At 39.6% G+C, this 27,292-nt stretch overlaps 1 protein-coding gene across 4 annotated transcripts in view; it reads left to right on the top strand.

Moving 5' to 3' along the window:
* Positions 1 to 27,292, top strand: part of LOC135198607 (uncharacterized) — an 88,452-nt gene that overhangs the window by 14,844 nt on the left and 46,316 nt on the right. For 3 of the 4 annotated variants that reach the window (XM_064226340.1, XM_064226343.1, XM_064226341.1), the window contains exon 2: positions 3,575 to 9,368. In XM_064226340.1, the coding sequence (XP_064082410.1) occupies positions 3,647 to 9,368 (5,722 nt within the window). In that variant the 5' untranslated portion in view covers positions 3,575 to 3,646. The remainder of the gene's footprint in view (positions 1 to 3,574; positions 9,369 to 27,292) is intronic. The other variant, XM_064226342.1, reaches the window with a different exon arrangement.

The raw sequence follows: 27,292 nt of genomic DNA on the forward strand, positions 1-27,292 counted from the left end.
TTGTTGTACCTGTACTTACCTGGGTGTGGGCCAGAATCGAATAACTTGAATTTTCGAATATTGAATTGCTGATAAGGTAGAAAACTTATGGCTATGTAGTTATGTGGTAAGTATATATAAAACCTAATTGTTATGAAAATATCATTTTTGGGGAGTCGACCAGGACCTAGGTCCTTAGTTTTTGCTTTTATTTAAAAGTTTAAACAGTGTGTTCTCATGTAAAGGGTTAATTGTAATGAAACTAATTAAAATAAGATGCAGACTGCCAAACAGAGTACAGTATGTTAATACTAGTTTAGGTCACAGAGATCAAACCAGTTGTTGTTGCCACAAGTGTTGGTGTGGTGTTTGGCTTGATTGTGAGCTGTGATGTTCATTTTAGCTTTTTTCTGATTTTTATACTTTCTTCATAGCATACTGTCTTATTGTTAAAAGAAAAACACTAATATGACAAGAAAATTTGGTAAAAAAGAAATAAAAGAAGAAAAGACATGATGAAAAATATTACTTTTATTATGACGTAGGGCAAATGGCTACAAAATAAATGTAATTCTGCAGTTGATATCAAAGTGGATATATAATTTTCAATTTTTCAATTAGTATGCTTCAACTGACCTTATAGAAAAAGGGGTTGGAGGATGAGTCATCACTTTGAATTGAAATTGGGAGAGTGGGAAGGAGATAGTCTTCAATAAAGTATTGGCAAAGAAGAGGCGAAAAGAAAAAAAATAGATTCATGATGCAGACCACTAAAAAAAATAGAAAGGCCTGACAGTAGATAAAAATCCAATATGAAAGAAGAGCATTGAGATGAAAGCCACAGGGGCAAAGATGTCCAAACATCAATAAGATTAAAATACTGTAGTCTAATGTGGTTTCCTATGAATTGCAGCTGTTGGTATTAGTATGTATATAATGTCTAGTGAGATGGCATTCATTAACTGTGCTGGAAGTACTGTTGTAGAAGAACAGTGTGTGTACCCTTTCTTGTATCCAGATATGTATTTCTGATATTGTATCTTTGAAATTTGGTGATGACATAATACTATACCATAATGTACATTGATTCATGAAAGTCTGTCTATACCATTCAAAAGCATTGACAGCATGGATATTGCAAATCCTACCCCTCTGTATTTGTGTATAGGAATGTTTTTGTATTGTTAGTTGGTTTACTGTATGTATATACAGTGGTCCCCCCGTATTCGCAGGGGATGCGTACCAGACCCCCCCGTGAATAGTTAGAACCCGCGAATGTTTGGAACCCCTATAAAAACGCTAAAAACAGCCTATTTTGTTAGTTAAAGCCCAAGAAAAACCACTAAAAATTTTCATACTTGGTTTTTTTAAATAGTTTTGTCACAAAAAGTGCATTTTATGATGAAATTGATCAAGAAAACCAGGAATTTGTGGATATTTCTCATAGAAAAATACCGTGAATTTGCAAATTTTCCGCGAATAATGTGGGAAACATTCCCGAGAGAAATCCGCGAATGTGTGAGTCAGCGAATCCGGAGAACGCGAATAGGGGCCCCACTGTATGTATATGTATATATATATATATATATATATATATATATATTATATATATATATATAATATGTATATATATATATATATATATATATATATATAATATATATTAATATATATATATATATATATATATATATATATATTATATATATATATATATATATATATATATATATATAGTATATATATATTATATAATATATATATATATATATATATATATATATATATATTATATATATTATATATATATATATAATATATAGTATATATATATATACAGTGGTCCCCCTGTATTCGCGGGGGATGCGTACCAGACCCCCCCGTGAATAGTTAGAATCTGCGAATGTTTGGAACCCCTATAAAAACGCTAAAAACAGCCTATTTTGTTTGTTAAAACTTAAGAAAAACCACTAAAAAATTTTATACTTGGTTTTTTAATGGTTTTATCACAAAAAGTGCATTTTATGATGAAATTGATAACAAAAACCAGGAATTTATGGATATTTCTCATAGAAAAATACCGCGAATGCGCGGATTTTCCGCGAATAATGCAGGGAAACGTTCCCGAGAGAAATCGCGAATGTGTGAGTCCGCGAATCTGGAGAACGCGAATACGGGGGGTCCACTGTATGTATATATATATATATATATATATATATATATATATGAATAATTATCACATCGAACCGTGATCCATTTATATATCAATTCAAGCTACAAATGTCCTTTAATATCTAAATTCACTTTACCTCCCAAATGATATATTTTCATATATGTACCGAAGGGGAATTTTTTAATTGATAATAATTTCGTCCCCCCATGGGATCGAACCACCGTCCAAGTGAACGGGGACGAAATCAGAACAGTCAGTGACGCTATCCAATCAGCTGATTGGATAGCGTCACTGACTGTTCTGATTTCGTCCCCGTCCACTTGGACGGTGGTTCGATCCCATGGGGGGACGAAATTATTATCAATTAAAAAATTCCCCTTCGGTACATATATGAAAATATATCATTTGGGAGGTAAAGTGAATTTAGATATTAAAGGACATTTGTAGCTTGAATTGATATATATATATATATATATATATATATATATATATATATATATATATATATATATATAATATAAATAAATAAATGATTACAGGTATGAAGATTTTTTATTCTCTGCTTTGTATCTTTAGTCAAAGGAGGAACATCTCACAGAAATACCATCCTGTATAATGTCAATTCAGTTTTATATTCTATTAATAACTTGATGAACATATTTAAGTACAGTACTCGCTCTCTGGTTTTGTGGCACAGTGATAGTGCACCCAGCCCACAAACTTAAAGGGTTAGCATCTGAATAAGTAATAAATGTTATGTTGATTGCAGTTGTATTTGTGAATAGTCTACTTTACAGCTGAAAATTCATGAGATGAATTAAACTGAAAGTGCTTTAGGTAAAATATTAATTTTTAAGAATTTGAGAGTTTTATATTTATAGTGTTGATGATGCTGTAAATTATATTTTGTTGAAATAAAACCTGGGCAATATATTATCAGTGAGATATCAAATGTTTATATTTGTGAATTACAGGTATTGGGTAATTAAGTAGTCTGTTATAAATAAAGAGAGATGATGGTAATTATGATAGGCTAGGCTGTTATGTTCTGTAGATTTGCTTCGAACTGAAAATGGTAATTCTGTGGGGGATGGGTGTGGGTCAATGTTTGCATAATTGTCTCTGCTTTTTTGTAATTATGTAGAGGTTATTGTTCTGTGTATGGTTTGGTCCATTTTTCTCCAGGTAAGGTTTATTATTTTTACAGTAAATTAGTATATCCAAATTAGATGTTGCTGTGCTTGGTTTTGCTCTTAGTTTTTTTTATTTTTGTGGCTATAGTGTTCTTTAGGTTTTTTTGTGGTGTTATTTTTGTTTTTAATAGCTTTGTATCCAGATTTTCTTTAGTTTTTTTTGTTTTTGTTTTTTTAGTTTTTAATTTGTTTCCTTTAGTTTGGTAATTTGGTGTGTTTATGTTTGCAGGTTGTGGTGTAGGCGTTTGGACTGTAGTAAGACTAAAGCTGCGTATGTGTTGTTTAGTGTGTGGCTTTCTGCATGATGGCTGGTATTGCTGTCCGTGCTGGTGCCAGCCTCACTGACAGGGATGACAGTTCATTACCCCCCGTTGGCCGTACAGCTCGCACGCCTAGGAAAGCCAGTCCCTCTTTATTGCATGATTCTGCACTCTGCACTACATCTACCATTCATGCCAAAACCCCTGTATCCTCTTCCTCCGAGCAAGGAACCATAAACTCATCATCAATGTCTACACCCACAGGCACCAAACTGGCTGTAACCGCTACAAACGATTCCTCTGCGGGGGGTGAAGAAGACATCCATCAAGATCTGTTAGAAGCAGAGTCTTGTGCAAAGATAAGCAAGTCAGATAAAGATTTACAGAGAGTTAGGCCAACAACACCTATTCAGTTGGTAACTGAAAAGGAGATTGCTCTCAGCCAGCTGCAGGAATTAGAAGTAGCAATTAAGGTCCGCAAGGGTTCGAAGGTCGACGGTAGAAAAGTTCGTTGGATTGAGTATCGTGCTCGGAAGGCTGAAGAGGAAAGGAACAATAACAGTAGTAATAAGACAAAAAGCAAATCACGAAAATCTAAATCAATTGAAAATGATGAGAATGTTTTGAGTGTTAATAACAACAATAACAACAGTGAAAATACCGAAAGTATGAAGGGTGAAGTAATTAACACACCTTTGGTTCTAGAAAGTATGAAGTTACAATTTTTGCAAGGAACAGAAAACATTGAAGGACCAGTTACAAACGGTAGTAATAGTGATAGTGGTTTGCAAAAGTCACCAGATGCATCTCAGAAAAGAAAGTCTGTCAGGACTCGTAGGAGTCAAAGCACTCCTAAGGAAAATAAAGAGATCAAGAGCAGCCCTAAAAGTGTAACCAGAGGTACTCAAAAAAGTAAATCCAAAGTTGGTACTGATGGTGATGAGGAAGCTGATACAAAATCTTTAAGTAGCTTAAAAAAACTGTCACCCAAAGATACAACTGTAAATGGAACAAGTGAAATATTAACCAAGATTGAGAATGTTCCTACTGAGGATGTTCCTATTATTACCACCCCAGCAATAATGTCTTCATTCAAGGTAAGGTCCCCTGCAACATCTCCTGGCATATCAGAGGTCCTGCCCTCTTGTATAAGACCTGTGTACAAATCGGTAACAAAAGGTCTGCGTGAGGTACGCAAGACAGAAAATGGTGTGGATGTGGAAACAGTGAAGAGTGAAATTGGTGCTATAACTTCAAGTGCTGGTACTGAAAGTAAGTTTGAAAATGACCTGAAGTGTATAACAGTCACACCACCACCAGTGTTTTGGAATCCACCATTAAGGGCAAGGTCTGCTGATAGTGTGTCTGGTACTAAAAAGAAGTCTGTGACACCCAAGAAAATGAAAACACCTTTGTCAAAGTCTGTGGAAAAAATTGATTCTGAGGCAGAGTCTATAACTAATGGACACCATGAATTAGAAGTTGAATCCCATAAAGAGGATGTTATTGAGAAAGGTGAGTCTCATTTATCTACTGAAGAAAACTCAGAAACCCCAAAGAAAAAGTCACCCCAAAATAGTGATGAGGAAGTTGTCAAGAGAAAGAGGGGCAGACCACCAAAGAGAAAACTTAATTTAGTGGAAGCAGATGACCGTAAAGTGTCTCCAGATGGAAAATCAAGTAAAAAAGTTGAAACTGTCATAGCTGATGTTCATAATACCATGAATGGGGAACCTCAAACTGTGATTCCAGTAAGTCGACCTGTCTTGAGAGGTAAGAAAATATCTGTAGTAAAGAGATTAGTCAAATGGAGTCAGGAAGATGTTTCACCAGATGTTGACTCCTCAGGGATATATGTAAAAACATCTGTCAAGAAGGACATGTCTTTGGAAAGTGTAGGCAAAGGGAAAGAAAAGTCATCTCGTGTGGATGCTAAGAAAAAGGTGACAGGTACTAAGAAGAAGGGAAGTGGTGTGTCACTTGATGAAAGTGAAGTAAGTTCAACCCCAAGTGCCTCTGTTAACAATCAAACACAAACAACTCCAAAGTGTAAAAGTACAAAGTCTGCCAAAGGTGTTCGGTTGGGAGCGCTGTCTCCTGGAAAGCCTGTTGAAGATACTAAAATTGCGCCTGTAAAAGCCAATCCACGGGATAAAGAAGACACAGATGTCTCTGATAATGAACAGAAAGATAAGCATGTCAGTAAAGCTGAAAAGAGTTTAGCAGGCAGAGTCATAAGAAGATCTGAACATGGGAAATCTCCAGAACACACCAATCAACCTCTGAATAAAAGTGTTTCTGCTAAGAATGATATAACTTCTAAAGAAAATTCAGCCTCAAAAACTAGTTCCACTGGGAAAGAAGCATCTCAGAAGTCAAATAATGCAGTGAGAAACAGCAGTGGTCGAAGTAGTTCGCTTGAAAATATTAATGCCTTCAAGGACGACACAAAGGCTGTAGATGATGATGGAGTTCACAAAGTTAAGCCAAAATATGGCAGAGGAGAAGGGACAAACTTAAGAAAATCCTCTTCTACCATTACAGGAAATTTTGATAGCCAGATGAGTCTTGCTGAAGAGTCACCTAAGAGGTCTCAAAAATCTGGGGTTACTGTACCTGCTGCAGGCAGATCTAAGAACATTCCTGTTAGCAGTATTTCTCCAAGTAAAGGAAAACAAGTAGAGACTGCAAGTAAAATTGACCAAGAAAAAAAGTCCTCCCCTCTTGGAGATTCAGAGGACAAAGAATTGCAAGGGACTAAGAAAACTGTGAAAGGAAAAGCCAAGATGAGAAATAGAGAAGGAAATATAAGTGTCCAAAAAGAAGTAGTGGAGGAAGATAAAGTTTTAACTACCAGGAGAGTGACAAAGAAAACAACTCTCATAGAGATTAGCAAAGTTGGACCAGAGAAGAGCTCTGATAACAATGTATCTATGCCATTGCCAGATGAAGTTGAAGAGGCTCCTGAAAGAAAATTGGAAGTTACTCCATTGAATGAAGTCAGTGGTCATTCTAAAGCTGGTGATGGCCCTGCTACAGAACTAGGTAAAGGCTGGCAAGCAAATGTAAAGCAAGGGAAGAGTCAGAAAGAGTTGGACTTGCTTGAAACTAAAAAGACACAAAATGATAAATCCCCTGAGATTTTGATGAGTAAGGGAGTAACAAATTTGTTACAATCAGACAAGCAGAAAATTGAAATGAATAAGCATGAGCTACCAGTTATAAAGAAAGCTCAAGATGCTAAGGAGATTTTGCAAAAGAAAAATAGTGGAAATGATCAGGAAGAAGACAGCAATAGCTCAGAAATTCTACTTAGTGACTCTAATGCACAAATCACTGATACAAAGACAGTGGAGAAAGTCAATATTTATGATGAAAAGCAAATTACCAAGACACTCACAAAAGTCAGTGGAAGTACTACCCAAAGTGTTGAAGGAAGATTAGAGGTTGATATACCTTTAGAAAATAAATTGATTGAGAAAATTGAACTGGACGAAGCTGTTACAAAGGGTGAAGCTAAGGAAAATACAGAGCACTGGAATGAGGAAGAGATTAAAGAGGTAGAGACAGTAGATGTAGAGTTAAACCAAGAAAATGTGGTTGAAGACATACTGTTTCAGAATTTGGAACAAAAGGAGAGTGAAACTGAACAGTTGCAATTAAAAAGCCAATGTGAAGTGAAAACTGAATTTGAAGAATGTATTGGAACTGAAGAGGTAGGTAATACTGAAGTTTCTTCAAATTGTCAAGTCATTAGTGCTAATAAAACGCCTGTGCTCTCCCCTCAGCATCTTGCTGTACTAGGTAAGCACCCACTTGAAACCAGTGAAGTGGAATGTGAAGAATTAGGTTTCAACAATTGTCATACTTTGGAGAAAACTAGTTTGAATGATTCTAAGAAATCAGTGGAACCTGTTTTAAAAACCATGGAGATTCTGATGGCGGAACCAGAGGACAATTCAGAATCTATTAAAGAATCAAGTCTTGGAAATATTGATAGAAGAAAAGTAGTAGTAAGTACTGCTTATCATAATTTGGAGAATGACCAAAGAACTGCAGTGAATAATTTGAATGCAACGATGTACTCTGTTGAAAGTTCTGTTGATGCAGGAAAGGAAATGGAACCAAAGAACAATATGCCTGAATTGAGTACAACAGTGTTTTATGCAAAGAATAAGCATACAGCCAGTTTTTTACCTACTAGTGAGAGTGACTCTCAAGATGCTGCCAAAGTGAGTTTGGCAAAGGATGGGTCAGATCAAAAAGTCCATACTGCTCAAGAAATGACAATTGAAGCTTCTAACTTAATTAAGAGTAAGGATAACCAAAATGAAAAAAGTATAGTAAATGTAACTGATCAGGTATGTGAAATGCAAAGCCCTTTGTTGGCTAAGTCCAAGGAGAAAGTTCCACGAATATTAAAACAACTTTTCCAAGATGAAGGTGTACAAAATATGTTGAAGAGTATGAGTGATGAGTCTGTCACTGTGTCAGAGGGATCTTCCAGTGAATCAAGTGTACATAAACTTCGTCCAAAAAGGCCTACTGAGCCAATGCTAGCATCTTCGCCAGAACTAGACGGGGTTGTGGAAGCCCTGTTTTCAAACACAAAGAGAAGAAAGCGGTGGTCAGAAGTGGACACGTTATATATGGATGAAGGAGTTTTGAATTTGCTAACAAGTATTGACCCTCACTCCCGCCGAGCTGGCCAGGATGATGCTTCGAGTGATATATCTCAAGCAAGCAGTGTTAGAAGTGTTAAAACTAATAAATCCAGCAAGTCATCGGTAGATACATCTGAGAGTAGGAAGAGAAAACTTAGTGGAGCTAGTACTGTCAGCAATACATCCACAAAATCTATGCAGCCACCTGAGTCAAAGAAAATCTGCCTTGAACAAGGATCAAATTCACAAGATCCCTATGATTATAATCCAGCTGAGGAGGCTAGTATTCTAAAAACAAATGAAGAAAATATTGTTGAGCCTGAAGAGGCTATTTCTTTAGTGCCAAAAAAGAAGGGAAGGCCAGCTTTACCATTATCTGTTAAACAAAAGAATAAGGCCATTCGTATGCAGCTAAAAATTCAGAAACAAAAACAAATGGAAGGTGTTTCTCATGGTGCAGATCAGCCTGATAATATAAAATATGACGAAGACCTACAAGAGATTTCTACAAAAAATAAGAGTTTAGAGGCTGAAGAAGACAATGTGAATTTAGCTGAACTTCAAGATACCTTGAGAAAAGAAAAAACAGGGTCATTTAGCAAAGATGATGCACAGTTTAGTGGGAATTTAGATAAGGATGAACACCTCCAAGAGGAGTCTAAGAAAAATGAAAAGGCGGGGCCTGTAGAGGACAGTGTGAATTTAGTAGAACTTCAAGATACATTAAGAAAAGAAAAATCAGTAACCTGTAGCAATGTTGAAGAGCCACAGACAAATATAGAACAATTTGCTAAGGCAATACCACCTTTAAAGATCAAATTGGCTTCAGACAGTGTGACAATAAGTCATGTAAGTAAACCATATCCAAAGAAGTCAAGTTCACCCATAGTACAACTTCCAAAGATGCACCATGAACCCCAGTTACAACAGCCTCAGTCAAAGTCGCGACCCCATCCTGTTCCTTCTGTTGTTGGTGGCAGTAGTGTTTTCCATTTAGCGGACATCAGAGAGCTACCAAGACCAAGTACATCAACTGCTGGTGTGTATCCTGTGCCCCAGCATAAAAGAATGGAGACCATTGTAACTCCAACTTCTGCAGGTAATTATCATTCCATTTTGGTCATTAATAGTCTTTTCAGTTAGCTTATTGCCATTTGGTATGAAGTATTTATTTTAGTTTTTAGTTAATTCTAATAAAATTATTGGGAGTTTAAGGTAATATAAAAAAATAAGTTTGATTTCTAAAACTTAATGTGGTGTGCATAATATACCAACCCCCTGTTGTAGATAGGTTTAAAGTTTCAAATTTTGTTATATAACCAACTAGTATCATGTTCTTATACAGTACTATGGTGTGATAATATGTTTGAAAATAGAAAATGTGGTAAGTCACAGCTGACAAATCTAGTTTGTGCTTTACTCACATTTTGTGTCCATGCAGCAGATAAATTTCTTATTTTACTAATGCTAATTACCAGTTACTAAGAGCTGAGAGATTTTTTTTAGCCATTCTCTTGGGGGTATTTCCTTGCAGCCAAAAAAAGACCCCTTCATCAACTTTATAATTATGGTCAAACCCCAACTTTATTTTGTTCATATGTGGAACAAACCTTTGGTCTTAACAGTAGGATAATTCTTCTAGTACTAGCTGGAAACCGGTTAAAAACAATAGAAGATTGTAAAACATCTGTGGCATCTGGTAACTCATGCATATACAAGGTGGATGTTGGTCACTGACCAACATCCACCAATCTTTCTTCAACCACCTTGGAGAGTAGTGTGTTGCTTTGCTCTCCTTCCCCCAAGCCAGTTTTTTTTAATCAGCACCTGTACTTTGTTTCATTTTTTCACCCAAGAAGTTCCAGGGATAATTTTTTAGAAAGCTTTCCTTGTTCCTTGTTGACCTATCTTGGGACAGATGCAAATTGCATTAGTTGTGCCATTTTCTTCTGCTTTGTCATCGCTTGTGTTATGAGTATGCTGGTCTGTCTCTTAAGGGGATATTGTGAAACATTTGCATTGACATTAATGTTTTTATGTTTCTTTCTTTTCCATCTCTTGGGATAGAAGTTTCTTTTTTGAGAGAGAGAGAGAGAGAGAGAGAGAGAGAGAGAGAGAGAGAGAGAGAGAGAGAGAGAGAGCCCCTCTGCTTCCCTTCCCTCTGACAGAGATGCCACATCACTTTTTTTATTTGTGTGGTTGTGCTGAGAGATAGTGAGACTTTGGAAGCAGTCATTACTATCGGCGATGTGTTCCTTGCTATCTTCAGAGCCCCTTGCTTGCCAAACAATACGGGATCGTCATGTTAGGATACCAACTTTACAGACTGCTTTGAATATTGTCTGCTGATGGTGTTCGACTCTACCGTTTTGTCTTGTGATTAGTTGTTCTAGTGTTTGATTTTAACGTTTTGTGCACTACACACAATATTCTCTCTCTCTCTCTCTCTGTAACAGTATTCTGCTGTGTGATGTCACAAGTGGGCCTGTGATGTCATGGCTTCTGCTACTGCTTTCGGCTGATGGACGATCTCTATTCTTATCCCTTCAGCGTCGCTGATGGATTTTCTTGGAAAAACTTCACTATTTATCATGAGTACATGTCTTGGGAAGGCTTCCAGTTGCTGTGGGAGGTGGCAGAAACCCTTTTCACCATCTTCGTTGTTACCGAGACTTTGACTTGGGCTACCAGTCCAAATGTGATGTCTGCTTTGGTGACGTCTCTCCCTGTCTGTTGCCATGACGTAACTTCCAGCATCGACCATGACATCGTTACAGTCAGAGATACAAGTCGTGGTGTCTTCTTACAGTAAGAGAGGTGATTCTTCGTCTTCCCAGCACGGACGTGTCTCTCCCCTTCAAGTACTACGTGAATGTGGTCCAGTCCGTGTGGTGTCTTCTGAGAGTGAGAGAAGTGATTCTCCTTCTTCCTGGCATGGACGTGTCTCTCCCCTTCAAGTCCGTGAACATGTTCTAGTCCGTGTGGCGTCTTTTGAGAGTGAGAGATGTGGTTTTCCATCCTCCCAGCACAGATGTCTCTCTCCTTCAAGTATGTGAACATGTTCTGGTCTGTGTAGCGTCTTCTAAGAGTGAGAGAAGTGATTCTCCATGTTCCCAATATGGACATGTCTCTCCTTCAAGTACGTGAAGGTGTTCCAGTCCATGTGGCGTCTGCCGATTGTTAGAGAAGGGATTATCCATCTTCCCAGCACGGACATGTGTCTCCCCTTCAAGTACATGAACGTATTCTAGTCCGTGTAGCGTCTTCTGAGAGTGAGAAAAGGCATTCTCCATCTTCCTAGCACGGACATGACTTCCCTTCAAGTACGTGAACGCTTGCTTTGCCGACTTCTTTTCAAGGCTGTGTCTCAACTTACATGTACGTGTTTGTGACAATAGGAGAGTTGCGAGCCAGATTGGTTCGCCGTTTTTCTACACAAGTGTGTCTCATCTAAGTGTACGTGTTCGTAACCACGAAGGTGTCACAATTGTGATAGTGCTTTGCCGCTGTCTCTACACATCCGTGTGTCTTCCGAAAACATGTCATCGTTTCTCGTACGTATATGTGGTGAAGGTCCTGTAGCCGTTCATCTTCAAGAGTCTGATTAAGAGACCTCTAAGTAAGAGTGATCTTCTCCCTGATGGTGAACATGGCCGTGGATCCTTGCTTGCCCATGTATATGGTCCTCGCTTGCCCATGTACGTGATGGAGATCCTACTCCCACCGTCCGTCTTCCAGAGTCTGGGTTTGATACAGCTAGGCAAGAGTGTCCTCCCTGACGTTCTTTGTTCTATCATGGATCATTCCACATATCATGGATATATCCAGGACTCATCACGTCCATGTATGTGGTCGTCACTTGTCCGTGTACGTGATCTTCACACTCCTGTGTATGTGACCAAAGTCCTACTGTCAATGTTTATCTTCCAAAATCAGGTTGGGATACCTTAGGCAGGAGTGATCTTCACCCTGATGTTCACACTTGTATCTTTCTACATCACACGAATGTGTGTGTCATCATTGGTCCCGTATACGTGGTTCATCACTCGACCATGTACAGTGGTACCTCAGGATATGAAATTAATCCGTTCCAAGGCGGCCTTCGTAACCTGAGCTTTTCGCATCTTGAACCGCATTTTACATGTAAATTGCCTAATTTGTTCCAAGCCCTACAAAAACACTCCAGTAAATTTTATAATAAAGCTAAATTGACCAATAAACAATGAAATACTACAACAATTTGGACCATTCAATATCTAACTTAATACGTACTACTAATATGTACTACATAGTAGTACCTGTAAATAAAGTGTATTAGTGTACATGGTGTACAAGAAATACTGTACGTACATACGTACGTATTTAGTAAAATGTGGAACCTTACCTTTCGAGTGAGGCTATCTCCGAAAGTGGCAACAGAGGAGGAGGACAAACGGCAGAAAAATTGTACGTACGTACACTTAACTATACAAAAAACTTAAAATAAAATTATTTTTTTTATATTATACTTTTTTTTTTGTACAAAATTTCAATATCTTCACCACTTTCAACTTTCTGTTTTTTCGTAGTGTCACTTGGATCTTCCTGTTTGCTTGCTCCTACTAAAGGCCTCTAAAAAATAACTATCCAAGGAAGATTGCTTCTGCTTGCTTTTCACAATGTTCCTGAAACGACTCAGGCAAATGTCATCGAACTGCGCAAGCAAACAACCTCTGTAAGCCTTTTTGGGGTGTCTTTTCTACAAATGATTGCACCTTATGAAAAGCAGCTAGAGCATCCTCCTCACCGCTGCTAGAGAACTCTTCTTGAACGACGTTATGTTGCATGGCCTCCAACCCTTCAGGTCATCCGTCGTAAGCTCCTCTTGGTGCTCCTCAAGAAGGTCATTGATGTCGTCCTCGTCGACGACCAGCCCCATGGACTTGCCGAGCGCAACGATCTCGTCAAGATCTGGTTGTTAAACAGTTTCAGGATCGTCAACTGTTTCTGAATCTGCACCAGCTTTGCCCATGTTGAATCCCTCAAAGTCTCGGACGGATACAGCATCAGGCCTGAGTTTCCTCCACGAAGAATTCAAGGTTCGCCTCGAAACCTCCTGCCAAGCTTGATCAATGAGTTGTATGCATATTACGATGTCGAAATGCTCCTTCCAAAATTCACGCAAGGTGAGGTTTGTGGTATCGCTGATGTTGAAACATCTCTTGAAAAGATGGTTCATATACAGCTTCTTGAAGTTCAATATCACTTGCTAGAGCAAGGATCACAAATTACTGTGTTTTCATCTTCTTTTCATGACTAAATGCATTTTTAGGATAAACTCATTTACAAATTTTCAAATACTATGAATGTAAATAGCAAAATTTCTCTCTCTCTCTCTCTCTCTCTCTCTCTCTCTCTCTCTCTCTCTCTCTCTCTCTCTCTCTCTCTCTCTCTCTCTCTCTCTACAAACATCCCAAGACATGTCACAACTATGAAATCTATGGTAAATGTGCATACCTAGATGGCTATGAGGACGATTGCAGAGATCTACATCCAAAAATATGCAAAAACCTAAAAGAAGGTAAAGGATGTAAGTTCGACAAAAAATGTAAATATATGCACCCTGTTGCCATGAATCAAAATCAAGTAAATAATCAATCAAATAATAAAATCCAAAATAAGAAAGAAACAAATAAAGAGAGGAAGTAAGAATATGAGGTGAAGGAAAAAAGCAAGCCATCACCACTATATGGAGTGTCAGCAAAGAATTTCCAAGCATTAGCTCCAAGATACAGCACAAGAGATAAATACTGTATGTACGATGCAAGAGGATATTGCAGATACAGAGAAAATTGCAGATTCAGACACAAAATGAATAATTATGATGAAGGAAGATCAAATATTCTGGAAAAATTGGATTTTTAAATGTCAGAATTTCTGGAAATGAAAAAAAGAACAACATACCAGAAAAGGAAAGAGATGTGGGAAAATCCTTATTATTACCCATATTAAATGAAGGAGAAAACATGCAAACCATCATAGTGATGAATGTGCAGGGTTTAGTTACGAGTAACTCAAAAAGAAAAATAGAGTACTTAGAAGAACTAACCCAAATTGAAAAGAAAATAGATATAATGAATATAAGTGAAAACCTGGTATTCCCAAGAGACTGGGAATGATGATCAAATAAGAGGGTTCCAAACTTATAGATCAGATAGAAAAAATAGGAATCAAGGGGGAACCGCGATATATGGGAAAGACAAAAAACCAGGAAAAATATATGAGAAAAATACAGTAACTCAGAATGTGAACTAATATCGGTAGAATTTGAATCTGAAAAATTAATGAACATAGTAATATATAGACCCCTTAATACTAAAAAGTTTGACACAATGATAGAAAAATTGGATGATATATGTAGAAATCACAAGGACTGGACTATTCTCCTATCCGGAGACTTTAACTTTCCTTTCGTAGACTGGAAAGAACGAATAGGAGATTGTGGTTGTATTTATACATATAAAAAAGAGAGTAATAGTACTGCAGAAGATAGGCAATTCGTAAAGCTATTAGATATGCTACTAGAATACAACATTCAACAAATAAATCACCTGCCAACAAGAAAGGAAAATACTTTAGACCTAGTATTTGTGAATGAGGTGAATTATGTTAAAGAAATAATAGTTTATAATGCGAGTATTTCAGATCATAATGTCATAGAATTAACAGTCCATTCCAAAGCAAGTGAAAACAGAGATAAGCAAGAAATGAAAAAGTGGGAAGGATATGGAAAATACAACTTCTACAGTAAAAATATAAAATGGTCAGAAATAAATGAAGAATTAAACAAAGATTGGGATAACATTTTCATAAGTGATGATATAAAGGTAAATACGGATATATTATATAAAATAGAAAAAATAGTGGATAAATATATACTGAAGAAGAAAAGTAAACATCAGTCATGCATACCAAGAGACAGAAGGATCTTGTTCCAGAAAATCAGAAAGTGGAAAAAGGTCTTGCAAACGAAAAAAATGCATGGAAAGTGATCGAACTAAAAAGTAAGATAGAAAATGCAGAACAAAAGATTATACAATCAGAAGAAAATGAAAAACGGGACTTGGAAGAAAAAACCCTAGTAAATATCAAGCAAAACCCCTAACTATTGTACTCGTTTGCTAAAAAGATGAATAAAAGAAGAATAGAAATAGGCCCTCTAAGAATTGAAGGGAGATTAACCCTCTTACGCCGATTGGACGTATTAAACGTCGAATCAAAATGTCTCCCGTATGCCGATTGGACGTATCATACGTCGGCTCAAAAAAGTTTTTTTAAAAATTCGCGCAAAAATACTTATAGGCCTACCAGCCAAAAACTTTTGAATCACGCGCCTTGGGGGATGCTGGGAGTTCACGGATCAAGGCGTTGTTTTGTTTACAATCGCTATGCAGGCACGCAAGCGCGAATTTCTTTCTTATCGCACTAAAAAGTGTATCATTGACACATCTCAAAAATTATTTCGTCACTTTGACATAATTTTTGCACCATTTTAAATTATCCTTTACATGAAGTATTATATATGAAAATGTGCGCAATTTCATGTAAAATACAACAAAAAAATACTCATGATTGTAGCTTTTATCAGTTTTGAAATATTTTCATATAAATAACGATAAGTGCCAAAATTTCAACCTTCGGTCAACTTTGACTCTACCGAAATGGTCGAGAAACGCAATTGTACGCTAAAATTCTTATTTTGTTCATGAAACTTACCTGACAGATATATATATAGCTGTATTTTCTGAAGTCCGACAGAATTTAAAAATTCGCGGCACACGCAGTGGGCGGCCAGGTGGTAGTACCCATTCCCGCCGTGGGAGGCGGATATCAGGAACTATTCCCATTTTCTATTCATATTTTTTCTGTCGCCGGTCGGTAAACAACTGTTTACAGACCTCCGCCTAGGATTTTGTTTAAAACTTCATTAACCGCTAAAGTATCCTAATTATTCTTTCGATTATTAATGGATTTGTGGCTAGGCATACGCTATCGTAAATTTTTTCATTGCATTTGATGTCTGAAGCTAGTTAGCCTAGTTTCAGACTTTGTTGTCTGCATGGTAAGGTGAGGCTACCGGAACTTTCGGTAGACACTCGCTTAGTATTTATGACGTTTACATGTTTTCTTTGCATAAGTTCAATGTAATTAGTGTAATGTGTGACTGATTACGGAAGAAGGAGGATTCATGTACGCATTTTAGAGCGTGTTAGAATCAGGAGTTTTCCTCCACATTATCTTGATAAAACTATAGAAAGGTAAACAGAAGTTAGAAATAATGAACCTTCTAACCTCCTGTAGATTTTATTTTGCCTAACCCTGTGGTATGGCTTATGGGCCTAGAAGAAGTGTCTGCTAGAGGATTACATCAAGTAATCTTAGGCTAAAGTGCTCGCTCTCCAATCAGTGTTGTGAAGTGTAGTGCCCCTTGTGTTGTGGAGGGGGCGTCAGATCGGCCCCATAATGCCTCTAGGCCTGGACCTCTGTCGGACTCCCAGGACTCTGGGAGAGGGCATGTCGAAAGCCGCAAGAGGGTTACGGGGGCTCCCCACCGATCTGGCGTCCCTTCGGCAGAACCTGTTGACGCTTCCCAGGCTGCTAAAAGATCGTGCACGTGCACGAATCTTGAAGGATTGCTTCTCGTCCTCCGAGGCGTCCTCCCCGTGCAAGGGTTGGAGCTCTCGGAAGGACTCGCGCCCTCTAAGAAGCTTTAGAGAAAAGGACGCTTCACGTCCTCTCTCTCGTTAGGAGGGAACGTCAGATCGGCCCCATAACGCCTCTAGGCCTAGACCTCTGTCGGACTCCCAGGAAACCAGGGAGAGGGCATGTCAAAAGCCGAAGGAAGGTTACGGGTTTTTCATGCTGATCTGGCTTCCTTTCGGCAGGTCCTGTTGTCGCTTCCCAGGCTGCCGAAGATCGAGCACGTGCACGAATCTTGAAGGATTGCTTCTCGTCCTCCGAGGCGTCCTCCCCACACAGGGGTTGGAGCTCTCGGAAGGACTCGCGCCCCCTAAAGAAGCTTTAGAGAAGAGGACGCTTCACGTCCTCTCTCTCTCGTCACGAGAGGATGAAAGAGTCCTGTGCCCTGTCAGGGCTCTCGAGTTATATTTACATAAACGAAGGAAGTAAGAGGTCCTTCGGGTAATGTATGGTGCTCAGGAAGAGACCACATTTACCCTTTTCGAAGAATGCACTGGCTCTTTTCCTAAGGGAAATATTAAGGAGGCTCATTCATCTTGCCAGAAGAGTGATTTGAGCCTCCTGCGAGTGAACGCTCATGAAGTTAGAGCTGTTTCAACCTCGCTAGCATTCCAAAAGGATTTGGTAATCAAGGACATTCTAGATTCCACCTTTTGGAGGAGTAACTCAGTATTCGTCTCCTCTCCTAATGGCCCCCCAGATGCTGAAGCCTTGCCGAGGATGGGGGGCTTAGGGTTCAGCAGCTGGGCCCTGATGCCTGGTGGGAACTGCTTTCTCGCTGGGCCTTGGTGCCCAGCTGTTGATCCAACGAAATAAGTCAGCCCTTTTTCTTCTACTAAAAACGTTTCATCTTTCTGCCTTCCTCCCCCTATAAGGTATGGATTCTATGATGACGACTATTGGCTTGGTTTTGGACATGATTTAGTCTAAATCTTGGGATTTGAAGGAGGGTGAGGATGGACGGCATGCCACCTCACCCGTAGAACTCTAGTACCTGACGTGGTTGAGCGAGGGGAAAGTTTAATGTCAAACCCTATCCTCAGTGCCGGGTCTGATCTCGACGGACATCATGACGCCTTAGCACTGGAGATAGGGTGTATATCCAGTAATTACCCCTAGGACGACCCTAATGAAAGGGATGACCCGTCCTCTAAGTGTGACTCCATGGTGGGTATGGGGAATATCTGGATGAACTATGTTTTTCACGTTCTATGGCAACCCCCCCTATTTCGGCTGACGACCCTATGCTTTTGTCAAAGGACTTGTCCACGGAACCCGAACTTCAATCAATCATGGTCGGTCCCTTTGATCAGGGTAGTACCCCTGGACCGAATGACAGACAGACACAGATGACGACCCAAAGCAATGCGAGTAGATATACCGCCAAGAAATCTCAACAAAAAGCATCTGGCTCCAGTATTGTCACACTGGAACCATATGCCATGAAGAAAAATAAAAAGTGTGAAATAGCTCCTGAGGTCTTTGTACCCAATTCATTTAATAAATACCTGAATTTGAAGCTTGAAGGTGACAATATTGACATTTCCAAGTACACAGGGAAATCATGAAATGTTGTGGCAGACAGCCAAAAATAACAGCCCAAAATGGAAATATGCTCCTTATAGAAAGCATCTCCCCAGAGGAGAGCAGTAAGTTGATGGGATTGTCGGACCTTTGCGGAATTACGGTTGAGTGCACTCCCCACTTTAGCCTGAACTCCAGCAAGGGCTTGATTTATGCCCCTCAATTGATGGCTTTTTCTGAGGAGAGACTTTTAACAGAATTAAAAGACCAGGGTGTAATAAAGGTTGACAGGATGACAAGAAGGTTGAAAATAATAGAATACCTCAGCCTACCTTAATATTAACTTTTAGTACTTTAAGACTTCCGGAATATGTCTATGCAGCCTGGTATAGGTTTAAGATAAAGTTGTACATCCCAAGACCCAGAAGGTGTTTCCATTGCCAGCATTTTGGACACACCCTACAATCGTGTCGATCCAAATTGCAAGAAAAGCCTGCAGTCTGTGTCAACTGTGGAGAGGATGAGCATGGAATGTGCACCAGGGAACCTAAATGTGTTCACTGTGGTGAGGGACATGCCTCGTCATCTCAGCAGTGTGATATATATTTACTTGAAAAGGAAATACAAGCAATTAGAGTGATTGAAAGAACAACATTTAAGGAAGCACGAGAGAGAGCCAAAGCAAAGACTGTAAGACCCGGTCTAAGTTTTGCTACTGTAGTAGCAAAATTAAAAAGCCAAAGGAAAGAGACAAATAAAAACACCCAAGTTAAGAGCACAAAAGGAAAATCAAATAAAGAATCATTAAAAAGACAGCTAACTGAATCATCTGAGTCAACTGATGATGAGAATATAAAGACAAGGTTCACTAGAACCAACAAGAAAGACCCTAGTGTGGAATTGAAGAAAATTGAAGTGCCAGTTGAGATACACCCTCCACCATCTGCCTCTTTGGAGGCAAGGCCAGTGGTTGCTGGTCTGGTGCCAGCTTCTGTTGGTGCCAACTCCTCTTTGGAGGACAAACCAGCAGATGCTGGTCCCCCGGTGCCAGTCCTCGCTGGTACTTCTGCCTCATCAGAGGCAGAGCTGGCTACTGCCAGCAGTACAAAGACACTTGAGGTGGTCTCTTTAGAGAACACCTCTGCTCTCTCCATCTCGGTAGAGATGGAGAGCGAAGAAACTAAAAAACCCTTCAGTATCAAAAACACTGAAGGAAAAGATGTTGGCTCTACGAAGGTGATAATTCCTCCCAAGAAGCCAACAAAACCTTCCATCAAAATGCCTCCCCTTAGTAGAAAAAAGAACTCCCAGTCTTGTAAAAAGGAACCACAATGTTGGTCCTAAACGTGAATAAATTCACTTCCATTATTCAGTGGAACTGTCAGGGACTGCGAGCGAAGTATGAGGAAGTGAAGCTTTTAATCTATGAGCACTCTTCTGTAGGGATATGTTTGCAGGAGACTATGCTAGGTGAATATACCCCTTGTCCTAGGGAATATGTTCACTATAGAACTAAATTTGATTTACAGGTGGGAAATCATGGTGGATCCCTCATCTACATCCGTCGAGATGCTCCACACTACAAAGTAAAACTAAATACTCCACTTCAAGCTGTGGCTGTACGAATTAATTTGAGGAGGCAATATACTATATGTTCCCTTTACATTCCGCCCAATAGCCATGTCTCCCAAGAGAACTTAATACACTTGATGCAGCAACTACCAGAGCCATTCCTTCTACTTGGTGACTTCAACAGTAGACATCCATTGTGGGGAGATGTAACATCAAACCAAAAAGGGAATATGATGGCATCATTAATAGAAAATGAAGATATAGGCCTTCTTAATACTGGAGAACCTACCCATTACCACATTCAGACAGGCACCGTCTCCTGCATCGACCTTTCAATATGTAGCTCCAACTGCAGTGTTGATTTTAGTTGGAGAACAAGTGATGACTGGCATACCAGTGACCATTCTCCAATTGTGATCGACACCAATGAAGGCCCACCTATCCCGAGATCACCAAGATGGTGTTTAGAGAAAGCAAATTGGAGAAAATTCAAAGATTTGAGTGAGTTGGAGGGGAATGCAAAAGATTTCCCAAGTGTAGATGATGCCATTGATCTACTCAATGGAACATTACATACTGCAGGTCTGCACTCGATTCCTCGAACAAAAGGACTATTCAGGAGACGGCCAGTACCGTGGTGGTCAGAAGACTTGAGGCTGTTACACCGAGCTACAAGGACATCATTGACCAGGTGCCGTAGACACCGCACCTTGGACAATGTCATAATTTACAAACAGTGTAGGGCACGATTTCGAAAAGCCATGAAAGCTGCCAGAAGACCAATCATGGGCCGGATATGTATCCTCTATTAACAGCAGAACACCAGTTTGTAGCATTTGGAAGAAAATAAGAAAAATTCAGGGTAAATTTACACCCAATCCTCCTCCAGTACTTAAAGTGAATAATAATCATGTCACAGATGCCAGAGAAGTTAGTAATACATTTTCAGAACACTTCGCTCGAGTCTCTGAGAAATCAGATAGTTCCCCAGGACATAATTTCAGAATGATGGAAGAACAACAGGTACTTGACTTTTCAGCAAAGAAAGCTGAATCATATATATGCCGTTTTCTGAGAGGGAATTTGACTCTGCTTTATCTAGGAGCAAGAACACTGCCCCTGGTCCAGATGAGATTCCTTATGAAATGTTTAAACACATTTCAAGGAACACAAAACTTTTTATAATAAGTATTATCAATAGAATATGGGATGAAAGCAGCTACCCTACCATATGGGAATTAGCTACCATGTTACCATTCCTTAAGCCTGGAAAAGATCCTCTCTGTGCAGCAAGTTACCGCCCCATTGCTTTAACTTGCTGTTTGTGTAAGTTGATGGAAAAAATGGTAAATGTAAGACTGATGTGGTATCTAGAGCACAACAATATTCTAACACCTTCTCAGTGTGGTTTTCGAAAAATGCACTCCACCCTGGACATCTTACTGCAACTTGAAGCCTCTATCTGTGAGGCCTTTGCCTCCAAGCAACACCATGTGACAGTGTTTTTTGATATAGAAAAGGCATATGACACTGCTTGGAGACATGGGATTCTGAAGACTATGCATAATGGTGGTCTACGAGGCAAATTACCTTTATTTGTGAAATCCTTTTTACATCGTAGGTATTTTAAAGTTAAAGTTGGCAGTACTTTATCAGAGAAAAAGTGCCAAGAAGAAGGTGTTCCCCAGGGTAGTGTTCTCAGTGTAACACTTTTTGCTCTGGCCATAAACAGTGTTGCAGCTGTCATTCCAAGAGAGGTTTTAAAGACACTGTTTGTGGATGACTTGTCAATATCCTTTGCTGCCACCCGGATGACTGTAAGAAAAAGAAAGCTACATTAACAATAAATAAAATAGTAAGTTGGGCTGAGAAATAGGGTTTTAAAATCTCTGTAAGCAAGACTACTGCTGTTCACTTCTGTCGGGTCAGGGGAGTGCATCCTGATCCAGACCTCTATTTGTATGGCCGTAGAATCCCATGTGTAGAACAAGCACACTTCTTAGGCCTAGTTTTTGACAATAGATTGACTTGGGTCCCCATATAAAACATATAAAAGCAAGAGCCTAGAAGCTCTACACATCTTGAAGGTGCTTTCTCACACCAGTTGGGGAGCTGATAGAAATCTGTTACTAAAGCTTCATAAATCCCTAATCTTGTCAAAGCTGTCATATGGTTGTGAAGTTTATTCTTCAGCCTCCTCATCTAACTTGAGAATTTTAGATTCGGTGCATCATTCAGGTATTCGTATAGCCACAGGAGCTTTCCGGTCGTCACCATACCTAGTATGCTAGTTGATGCAGGAGAGATGCCCCTTGAACTCTATCGCCAGTCATCATTACTTAGGTACTGGTTTAGAGTGCAAAGACTCCCCAAATCTCTGGCATTTGCTGTGGCAAATAGAAATATTTTTAACGGTTTTTATGAAAGTCATCCAAGGTATCCCACTCCTTTTAGCTATAGAATTAAAAATATTTTAGAGGATACGAATATTAAAAAATTTCCCATTATCCCCTTTGTGTATCCCAGTACTCCTGTCTGGAGGTTACCTGATGTGAAATTCTGCAGGTACTTCAGTGGGGCAAAGAGGGATAAATCTGATGAGGAAATGAGGTCCATATTTTTAGAGCATGTATCAAGCATGTAGATACAAGTTTTATATTTACTGATGGCTCTAAGTCCAATGCTGGCGTTGGATATGGGGTTTTTAGCGAATCTTTTAACCGAAGAGGTGCACTTCCTTCTGTTGCCTCAAACTTTACAGCTGAATTGTATGGCATCCTAATAGCACTGGAACATATTACAACACTCCCAGTTTGTAGCTATACAATATTTTGTGACTCCAAAAGTGCCCTACAGTCCCTGGAAGTCTTTAATACTGATCATCCCTTGGTGTTGAAGATCTTGCAGTGGATTTTTTTGCACCAAAATAGAGGCAGCATTGTTTCATTTTGTTGGGTTCCCGCCCATGTGAACATATCGGGAAACGAAGAGGCAGACAAGCTAGCCAAATCAGCAGCGCAAACTTTGGTACCGAGAAAATGCCCTGTTCCATATCGAGATACATTCTATGATATATGGAAATCCATCCAGCAGTTATGGGTACTTCAGTGGGACAGAGTAGGCCCCAATAAAATGAAAGAAATTACTAGTCAGACACACCCTTGGAAATATGACCTAATACCAAGGAAGTGGGAGATTGTATTGTGTAGATTACGTATTGGCCATACGCGTTTAACTCATGGCTTTCTGATGGATGGGGAGAATGAGCCCTTCTGTGATGATTGCTTAGTTCCACTAACCGTTAGGCATTTGCTGGTTGAGTGTCCCAGTCTGGTGGAACTTAGGAATCGTTTTTTAGGTTATAGTAGTGGAGCAGGGGGTAATTATAGCATGGCAAAACTGTTGGGAGAAAGCGCATGTATTAATAACATTATCTCTTTTATCAAAGAAGCTGGTCTTCTCAAATATATCTGACAGCTGTGCTGTCTTAGTATATACATTTTTTTTTATTTTTTAATAGTTTTACGGTTGTGATCAATCACAATTCTTTTTATCGGAATATTATTTATATTTTTATCAGAAATTTAATTTATTTTTTTAAATCAAATTTATATATCTCTCATAAAGATAAAGTTATTTTGAATGTTGTATAATATATTATAAAAGTTAAAAGATCACATTTAGTATTCGGCGTCGGTGACCCTGGTAGTTGTGACGCCAGATAACTCACAATCAATCAATCAACCTCTCCTAATGGCGCTCCGTATACGTTATGTAACGTTCGCTTTTCTTCGAAAAAGCAAGCTGATAAGTTTGACGTCCGGCAAGCTGCTTTGCACAGTCAAACAACTTATGTCTCTGGTTCGGCATAAGAAGGACAATTTAGACGTGAAGAAGCTTTTGGAGGTGCTCGACATCCTATAGTGGAGACATTCTCCAGGACGCTCGGCAAGCACCTTGCGAGGGTGTCTTTTGGACGCTCGGCGTTCCTTTGCTGAGTGCGTTTCTGGAGATGGTCTTTTGCATTACTAAGACGCAAGTTGTCGCACAGGCGGCCACTGTCTTTGTAAGAAGGTATGAAGGTCTTTAAGGCCCGTCTTGAAGACGAAAGCCATACGTCTTCCTTTAGTGTTCACACACTTCAGGAGCAGCGTGCGGCTCTCCATGGAGACTCGCATGAGGACGTCCCTTGAAAATATTCAACGTCATATGCAAAAGCGGTTCGTCGTAACATTGAGATGTTGGAAAGGTCGCTCGCCAGGACGCCTCTTGGCGGGCCTTGCATGCATCAGGGCGCTCAACGAGTTCCTCTCTGAAACGTCGTTCAGAAGACTTGGTGTTCTCTGCTCAGACACGCTCGTAGCTAAGCAGGACGCTCGGCAGGACGCTTTTGAGGACGCTCAGCAGGACGCTTATGAGGACGCTTTTGTGGACATTCGCCAGGACGCTTCGGTGGAAGCTCGGCAGGACGCTTTGCGAGAGTAAAGGCGTCTTATTTGCTGTTCACGACGTTTCTTAGGACGCTTGACGCTTTATAAACGCTCGTCAAGACGAGGTTTTTTCAGGACTCTCCACAGGACATTCCTTTACAAAAAAGGATTCGGAGTTAGCGGAGAAACATACCCGAATTTTTTCTTCGATCCCTCTTTCCGCTTCATCGATTTCTCTTAGAATTCGGGAAGATTATATACTCGGATTCCTGGTGACTTTCGGTCATGTTAAAGGGTTTCCCTATTAGCAAAGTGCTAATAGTTTTGTCAAGTAAGGACGTTTTCCCATTGTCAAGATATTAAACGTTTTGTCATTTAAGTGGGGGACCCCTCATAAATGGGGTAGTTCTCATTGACATAGATTTTAACGTTTTTATCGTTTAAGCGGATAAACTCGTTAACAAATTTCGGAAGAGCTCTCATTCATTTTCAGAGGCTCATCCGGGGAGTAAGAAAAAGACTTGTAGACTAGATCCATGAATGCTCAAGAGGGAAGTCTTATGTCCAATATCATAAGAACATTGAACGGTCCTTTTCGATCCTCGGTTCTCTCTTGATGATCTCTATTCGAATATTACTCCCTTTTCTTGGAAAAGAGTCTTGGTAAAGAGTCAAGGAGTTCTTTTAAAAAGCCTCATTCATTAGAGCGTGGACAGTCGTTTTCCTTTCTTTCTCTCTTCCTCGTCGAGGAAAGATGTAGTAGAGAATTCGATGTTCAAATTACTACAATACTTACGTAGTTTATCTTTGCGTCATTTTGCTAACGCATGGGTCAAGTCATATACGCATATCGTATTTACCTCTGCGGATAGAAGCCGAAAGAACTGTTGTTCTAATGTATTTATTTGACACTCCCTTCAACCTTCCAAGAGTTTTCGGAGTAAGAACAACTCTGCAGGTATTGTTACGACAACACCGACTCAGCTTCTGTTTTTAGCGAATTCTGTTTCGTTTAAATAGGCCTGCTTGAGAGTTTCCTTTTGCTCGATAATATCATACCTATTCCTTCATAAAGGGAGTAGCTGGCAACTCAGGCAGTTAGTATTCTGTTCACCATTGAAGCTTTCCTTCGAGGAAGACTTCTCCTTCACTCTCTTTGATAGAGATCGAAGGTGGTCGATCTCCAATCCTTATTTTGTTTTCTTGAAGGAAAGAATTTAGGATGGAGATCGTTGTTCAGAATCCTATAAATATACTACGTATATTAACCTCGCGACATGATTCTACTAAGCAGTTGAATTGTCCGAGGGGTAGGCGCATTTCCTAGTTATTCTACAGATTGCGACTTAGACGAGAAGTATTCTAATTGAACTGCAACTCTGGGTTGCCTGCAACCTCCCAGGAGTTTGTTTCAATTTTATATACTTATGGTTTTGTCACGACAACACCATTTCAACTTTTATATTTACCGAAATTCGTTTCGCCTAAATAATTGCTCGAGCATATCTTTTATGCTCGGTGGTTCTAGCCGAACGCATTCCTTTGTGGAATATGGATTACCTGGCAACTCGGGATGACGAGTCAGCGGGAGCTCAAGCTCAGCTACTGCGTATTGAACTGCCTGATAGCAGCTCAGTATCAGCTGGGCCTCCGAGATGCACGGTTGGTTATGTCTCTCTCTCTCTCCTGCTTTGATTGACTACCGAACCGTATCTCTGCCCAACAATCATGGACTTAGGTCTCTGATTAACGGGGTTTCTCGCAATTATGAAGGACCATCTACTGCTGTGACGATAGATTCCATCGCCTTCGATATTGCGAGAATTTTCAACAGAGATATCTCTTAGACTCTTTCATCTTTCTGTTTAACGCACGGTAACAGAAGTCTGTACAAGTCTCCCGCTGCATCACACTGCGATAATGCGAATGATTTTGCAGACATCTGGGTTTGTCTTTAAAATATCTCATATTCGTAGGTGTACAATTGTTCATTGTTCAAACCCGAATTAACAGATATGTCAAAAGACATCGCCTACTCTCCGACCTGACAGCTCTACTTCCAAATGTTCAGCCCATGAGAAGCAGTTCTTCAGGCAGCTTTCCCCTGTGTTTTCATTACTGAAGAACCGCCCCGCTTTGCATTGCAACTACGACTTCTCACCGGACAGCAATGAAATAGCGGTTAGCGTTTTCAGTCATTTGTAGGCACAGGCTCAGAATCTTGAGAACCTTCTTCTCTCGATTTGTCTGTGAAGACGTAGGTTGCATTCAATATCTACCTTCGTCTTCAACGGTACAGAGCGATAAGATCTTCAAGAGTAATGGCAGCCTCTGGCCAAGGCAAAGCAGTGCTGCCGATTTTCAGTGTTCAATCGGAGGAGGCCGTTTCTGGAGATAGTGAAGGGAAATGACTGTTCCTCCACCTCGACCTCTGTGAAGTTCCTTATGGTTCTATCTTTCCGTCTGAAGTATGAGATAAGCTAGAAGTCCTAACTATTGTAGAATATGCAAATATGTTGTTGACGGCCTCTAGGCTCAGAGATTCGGTTCTGTCAAACAACAAAGCTTCACGATCTTTGAGGTCTGTGGAGATCTTAAAATTCTCTGGATCAAAGGTTCCGGCATGGAACTTAGACGTAGTCTGAGTTTCTGATGCCAAAAGCAATTCGAACCTATCCTTTCTGCGAACTTAATACACGTGACCAGAAAGGCTAATATTGTAACCGCTCTAGCCACGACAAAGAGGGTTAGTGAGGTT

Source organism: Macrobrachium nipponense, chromosome 22 (assembly GCF_015104395.2).
Source record: "Macrobrachium nipponense isolate FS-2020 chromosome 22, ASM1510439v2, whole genome shotgun sequence".
Taxonomy (NCBI): Eukaryota; Metazoa; Arthropoda; class Malacostraca; order Decapoda; family Palaemonidae; genus Macrobrachium; species Macrobrachium nipponense.